This window comes from Nannospalax galili, unplaced genomic scaffold (assembly GCF_000622305.1).
Source record: "Nannospalax galili isolate Female #2095 unplaced genomic scaffold, S.galili_v1.0 scaffold436, whole genome shotgun sequence".
Taxonomy (NCBI): Eukaryota; Metazoa; Chordata; class Mammalia; order Rodentia; family Spalacidae; genus Nannospalax; species Nannospalax galili.
In genome coordinates this window covers 525,716-532,567 of record NW_008337921.1, presented here as the reverse complement: position 1 = coordinate 532,567, position 6,852 = coordinate 525,716, and the positions used below count along the sequence as shown (strand labels likewise).

At 56.0% G+C, this 6,852-nt stretch overlaps 1 protein-coding gene across 11 annotated transcripts in view; it reads right to left on the bottom strand.

The window, feature by feature from the left end:
* Window positions 1–6,334, bottom strand: part of Ablim2 (actin binding LIM protein family member 2) — a 157,313-nt gene extending 150,979 nt beyond the window's left edge. For 9 of the 11 annotated variants that reach the window (XM_008832851.2, XM_008832841.2, XM_008832852.2 and 6 more), the window contains exon 1: window positions 6,204–6,329. In XM_008832851.2, coding sequence (XP_008831073.1) covers window positions 6,204–6,213 — 10 coding nt within the window. In that variant the 5' untranslated portion in view covers window positions 6,214–6,329. Of the gene's footprint in view, window positions 1–6,203 lie in introns of all 11 variants that reach the window. The other 2 variants (XM_008832844.1, XM_008832847.1) reach the window with 1 other exon arrangement.
* Between the last annotated feature and the right edge of the window lie 518 nt (window positions 6,335–6,852).

Genomic DNA, 6,852 nt, shown 5'->3' with positions numbered 1-6,852 from the left:
ATAGAGATCTGCCTGCCTCTGCCTCCTGAGTGCTGGGATTAAAGGCATGCACCACCACACCTGGCTCTTGAATATTCTCTTTTTAAAAAAATTTTTTTATTTTTAGTATATAAGTATTCTGCCTGCGTGTAAGTGCACCTATACCTGCTTTGCCTGCAGAGGCCAGAAGAGGCCATCTGACCCTCTGGAACTGGTGTTATGGATGGTTGCCATAGCTGCCTATGTGGGTGCTGGGAACCGAACCTAGGTCCTCTGCAAGAGCAGCCAGTGTTCTTAACCACTGAGCCATCCCTCCAGCTGCCCCCCCCCCTCCTTTTTCTTCCTCTTACTCCCCCTCCTCCTCCTCCCCCCTCCTCCTTCTCTCTCCCTCCTCCCCTCCTCCTCTTCCTCCTTCTCTCCCTCCCCATACCTCCCTCAAGATGCTGCATGCACACTGAGGAGTAGCTGGGACCAGAGGTCAATGTTACATATTAGAGGAGTCAAGGTTACCTATGGGGACACATGTGGGCTACACGTGGTTAGAACTCTTCTTTCTTGTGGTCAGAGCTGTCTTAGGCTAGATCTCAGAAGATGTACAAATGATGCCAGGCAGGGACCTTGCAGAAGGCAGAGGAGATGGCTCTGGCTCCACCTCCCTAGCTATATGCCAATAGGACCCGGACCTGGGAATCGGGAGTGATGCTCCCTGGCTCAGGTGGGAATATGGGTGTATCCAAAGTGATACCCAGCGGCCAGGCCAATGCACACAAAGTGCTCATCCGTTCGCGGCCAAGGAGCTGAAACTGACCCCAGCTACAGGCAGAGCACACAAGTAAAGAGAGGTCAGAGCCCACTGCTCCAGGGAGATACAGGACCCCTGGGGCTAAGTCAGGCCCCCTAGGGTTCAAATTCCAGCTCTGCCACTTACCAATCATGATACCAGGCAACTGCTGGAACCTCCTGGGCCCCAGTTTCCCTCCATGTGTGTTGGAACCCCAGTAGCAGCCCTGCAAGGTATGAGGAGGATCAAGGAGAAAGTGGATCCACCACCTGGCCCAGGGCCCTGAGGAAGCAACCGTATGCATGGCTGCCATGGTGACATTTAAGCCTGTCCTGTATGGGTGCTATGAGACACCCTAGAAGCCCTGAGCCAAGTGGCAATGGAAATATCCCTTGAGTAAACAAAGACAAGGCACTCAGGTTGCTCTGCCACGGACCAGCAGCCTTGGGGCTTCCAGAGCCTTGGACGGCATCTTGGTTGGAGCCTAGAGTACTTTAGGCAGCTCGGAAGCTCTGATCACGGCACACGATAGTCACCCAACCCGGAAGCTCTGATCACGGCACACGATAGTCACCCAACCCGGAAGCTCTGATCACGGCACATGATAGTCACCCAACCCGGGAGCTGCCACCACCTGTCATCATGTCTTCCTGCCTTGGCTGTTTTACCCACTCTTTGAGGCTCTGCCACATGCTTGGTGGTGGCACTGAGTGCCTGGCACGCTTAGTCCCCCAAGACCCTGACAGATGGCAGACGATAAAGCATAGAGGAGGGTTGCGGAGGCAGGGTACCAACCCAGGAGCCTCAACTTCAGGGAAGGCCTTACCACATCTTATGAGGCTGGAAATGGCCAAAGGAGAGCACAAGGAAGGGCCTTGGTCATCTGCACAGAGGACAAGAGTGGACTCTAGATCAGGGGGGCACAGGGCCAGCAGCTGTGACCTGGCCTGGCTCTGAGGACAGGCAGTCCTCCTTCCACCCCTCTCACCAGCCCAGAGTTCTCCATACAGTTGAGCTGGTGGTTTCTGCTCCCTTGAGACCAAGGGGTGTCAGAATAGACTTTTCCAAGAGTCCGTCAACCTCAAACTTTATTCTAGAAAACACCAAACTACCTCATTGATGGAAACTGTTTTCCTAAAAAAGGATCTTGGAGATGGAGAGAGATCAGTGGTTAAGAACACTGGCTGCTCTTTCAGAAGACCTGGGTTTGGGTCCCAGCACACACATGGCAGCTAACAACCATCTGTAATTCCAGTTCCAGGAGATCCTACGCCCCCTTCTGACTTCCTCAGGCCTTGCACAACATGGGTACATTTACAGACATGCAGGCCATATACTCACACACAAAATAAAAATAATAAATAAAAATTTAAAATAAAAGTTTAAAAGGATCTTGGGTGGACAGCTTAGGAATTAACATTGATCACCAGAGGAAAATAGGTCAGAGGTTGGGGCAGGGGGTCATGGAGCCAGGAAGTATTAGTTTATGCCCTACAGAGCCCCATGGAAATATGATTCCTAATGGATTTGAGGATTAGGGGGATTCATCCCTGTGCACATTACCCACTGTGAAGTCATGAGGGGGAGACGACATAGCACAGTCACCTGCACTTGGCTCTATCCAGCTGTGGGCTGAGATGTCCCCCACTCTCTGAGGTCAGCGACCCCTGCTGAATGGACTCATCCCCTCTCTCCCCAGTCATGGATTTCCAAACTCTGTGTAGTATCCTCAGAGTCACAGCAACCCTACTCCCTCCTTTTGACTCTGCGTCTCATTACAAAGCAGCACAGGCATAGTGAGTGCTTCCCAGATGGCCGGGGTGGACACCAGTGAGTTTCCTTCTAGTCTACCTTCCTTCCTTCCTTGGACTGTAGAGTCGATCATATATGATGTGCAACAGCCCTCAGCTGTTTCTACATGAAACTGGTTTTCTTAAACATTTTTTTATTAACATTAAAAAGTCATGCCTGCGTGGTGGTACACACCTTTAATCCCAGCACTCGGAAGGCAGAGACAGGTGGATCTCTGTGAGTTCAAAGCCAGCCTGGTCTACATAGTGAGTTCCAGGACAGCTGGGGCTACGGAGAGACCCTGTCTCAAAAAGACCGAAAAAAAAAAAAAAAGTCATCACATTCATCATTAACTATAAAACGCCTCCCACATCTGCAAGTTTCAAGAGACTGTGGACTTTCCCACGTTCTTATTTGCTGTGGAGTTCTAGGACCTAGAACAGTGCCATCATATAGTAGGAACTTAGAAAACATTTTCAGGATGAAGGCATGATAGCAGTGTCCATCGCTCCCCACTGTGGTTGCAGATCTCCTCTCTGCTGCTTCAGTGATGCCCAGGTAGATAGCTTGTGGCCACAGGCTGCCCACTCCTGGGCTAGGAGAAGCAAGTGTCACATTCCACGTGAGTCAGTCAGACACCAAGCTGTTTCTGGCTCTGTTACATCCTCTCCTCGACCCTGGAAGTGTGCCTGTCCTTCCCGGGACCTCGCTGTCCTGTGTGGGGGTGGGTATATCCGGAGCATCCTCAGGTCCCTTCCAGCTGCTAATGCAGCTGCCATGGGATCAGAGCATGGCTGAGTCAGGCTCCCAGGCCTCCACCTGTTAGGACCTGAATTCATACAGTGCAATCCCAACACCTCAGGGTGCGGCTGTATGTGGAAATGGGGTCTTGGCAGAGGTCATCGAGATAAAGTGAGGTCACTCAGGTAGACCTCATCCAAACAGCATGGTGTCCTTAGAAGAGGAAGAAATCACAACACAGACACACTGGAGAAGGCACTGTCTACAGGCCAAGGAGAGAGAAGCCAGTCTACTGACACCTTGATCTCTGCCATTTGGGTTCCAGTGTCGTCCAAAAATAATAAATTTTTCCTATAGAGCCCCTTGGTCTGTAGCACTTAGTTACAGAAGCAAATTCATACATGTGCATGTATGCACAGGCACACACACACACACACACACTCCTACTAAGCTGAGGGACTCCTCCCTACCAAGCCTATAGCCACCTCTGAGGACATCTAAGCTCAGAGAGTGCATAGACCTTGCTCAAGGACCCAATGCCTATTGGTGGCAGAGCTTACACTGGGCTCCCCATGTCCATCCCCAGCTCAAGTGCTTTCCCAGTCCCCCTACCCCATCGTAACAACATGGGCTGAGGTGTGATCAAGCGGCTCCAAACACCATCTACAGGTGTCACCTGCGTGGGCCAATGCTGCACACTACAGGCATTCCTTTCATAAAGCTAGAGAAACTGAGGCACAGAGAAGCACAGGCTAGCATGCTGGATTCAGATCAAGACCTGTCTGCCATCTTCCCAGGGTACTCTATAAGCTTTTCCCTGGCTACCCCAGGTCAGCAAGCAACCACAGCCAATGTGGCAACCACAAGCTTCGATGCCACACCTGAGCCAGTGTGGGGCACCCTATGCTGTCAGATCCCAGCTGTACCCACAGTCCTCAGTGCACATGGGAAGAGCCTCTTGCCTAGGAAGCTGAATAGGTTCCCATGAGCTCTGATCATCTGCCCACCTGGGCACAGTCAAGGCCCCCATCACCTCACGACATGAAATTTGGTACCATGATCCAAAATGATGCCTGTTCTGGGGAAGAACAGGGAGTATTGCCCTGTTGACAATGGAAGCTCATGACCTGCCAGATGTATGCAGCAGTCACACACTAGACTCCATGTGCCAGGTACAAGGGACCACACTGTCTACTCTCCCCCACTGTGGATGTGGGTGAATCACTGCTGTGCATGCAGCAGACTGACCAGAGCTAGGACACGAGCAACAAGTGGGTGGGACAACACTTGTTCTCATTTTCTGAAAGGAACTCTGGGGGCTGTGGTGGGCTTGGTCACCCAGTAGTGACAATGACCATCTGCACTCCTGAAGGCATGTTGTGTGCAGGCTCCTCGCTCTGAGGGGAGTTGGTGCCACCACAGTCACAGATCAGCCAAGACCAGGAAGGTGCCCCAGTGCCAAGATCTCCAGGCACACACCATGATTCAAACCCCAGTCTCCTTGCCTTTCCATGGTGGGGCCAGTCCTCCCCTGGGGACAACTACAAATGGGGGGAGTGACACCTGTGCTCCCTCTGAGGGCTCCTGATTACAGGAGGACCAGAGGTATCAATTATGGCCACCGAAAACATGAAATTATCCTGTGTGCACCCAGCCATTATCCCTACCGCCATTAGATAAATGTCTGGAGGTTCTGCCAAGTCTTTGGGTACCCTCCCCAACCACCCCCACCCCAGGTAACAGGCTGGCCATTTCAGAAATCCACTTCCAAAGGATGCTGCCTCTGCCTGCCACTTGCTCTGACAACCCCTGCAGCAGTCTCTCCTTCCTTCACTTGGAGGGAGAAGGGACAGTCTCTTGAGAGGATGCCCTCGAGGCTGGGCGCCCACAGTGAGCTGTGACCCCAAGTTCACTCCCTCTGTCCACTTTTCCCCAGAGGCAGCTGTGCCCACTGGTGTCTGCACCACAGCCAAGGGCCACACTGCAGTGGGTGGCAATTCAGGCTTAGGGGAAAGCACGCTGGAGTCTGGAAGCCTTGGGTTCGAATCCCTGCCACTTGCCTGAGCTGGGATCACTGAAACCCGGCCAGCCCACAGCCCACCCAAATAGAGTGCCAAGCCCTCTGCTGAGGAATGCAGGGCTCAGCCCTCCCTCTCCAGGCCGCCCTCAGGAGGCTGTCAGAGGGTAGCGCTCGGGACACTCCCCCAGCCAAGGCCTCACAGCTCCGGGTCTCAGTTTCCCTCTGAGCACAGGCAGGGCTGGATTGCAGCGACGTGGGATTTTCCAGCGCCGCACAGACGCTGTCAGATCCCGGTGAGTGGGTGCGGCAGGAGAGGCAGGGCTGAGACGCGCAGGGCTGAGAGATGGAAGGATGACCCGCAGGGACAGAGCCAGGACTGACACACATACGGCTCCAGGTCCCCAAATCTGCCGCGGTGAACCCGGAGCGCTCAGGGTCGGCCTGACGCCCCCACCCAGGCGCTGCGGGAACCCCGCAGGGGCGGAGTCCCCGGCTGCAAAGCTCCGCCTGCCATCACACCCCGTGCCTAGGACTGCGGTGACCCAGGGCCCCTCATTGGGACCCAGGCCCCTTTCCGAAGCCCGGAACAACCTGGGACCCCCTCCCCCATAAGAAGCGAGGAGTGGCGCTTGCCAGACAGCCCTGAGCAGCCACCCCGGCTGGCGCGGTGGGACCGAACCCCGGTGAGCGCCATGGAGCTCCGCGCCCGGGGCGCAGGGACAGGGGGCTGCGCGCCAGCCCCTCCAGGCTGCGAACCCTGGAGCAAAAGTTGGGTGGAGCCCCTGGGCTATTTCCACCGAGCTGCAGGTGCAGCCTCTGAAAGCCACCCAGCCCTCGTGGCAAGGGGATTGCAGCTCAGGACCCGCGGATTCCCGCGTCGCCGGCACTCACCTGCACTCATGTCAGCGGCCGTTCCGGGCCCAGTGGTCCCGGCGCTGCTACAGCCCGACGCCCGGGCCGGCAGGTGCGGCGCTCGCGGGATCCTCGGTGCGCCTGCGGCCGCCGGCTCCCGCACAGTCGGCGCCCGCCCGGCAACGCCGCCGCAGCCCCTGGGCGTCGGCCCCGCCCCTCTGTCCGCCCCGCCCCGCCCACCCGGGAGGCCCCGCCTCCTGCCGTGCCGCGGGCGGGGCGCACCCTGGGAAGTGTAGGCACTGCGCCCCTGCCGCCTGCCAGGGCGACGAGGCGGCCGGACTTGCCGACTACAACTCCCAGCAGGCTCCTTGGCCCGCACAGGCGCAGACCGGCGACAGCATTTCTAGGGCTTTGCGGAGATGTCACCGCGGCGAGGGGAGGTACCTGGTACGGCGGAATCTAGCGCAGGGAAACGCGAGCTTGGAGCAGATCCTCTGGAGAGATGGAAAGCCTCCAGACCAGCCCTTCCTTTTTACCAATGCACAGAAAGGGGAGACCGAGATGGGGGAGGCGGGGCAGGAGCAGGATTTCAAGGCGCACGCACACACCCGGCGAGGTCTGAATGGGTTGCAGTTTGGTGCAGGTGTCCTGACTCCCAGGCTAGGCTGTTGGCCACTCGCCACACGCC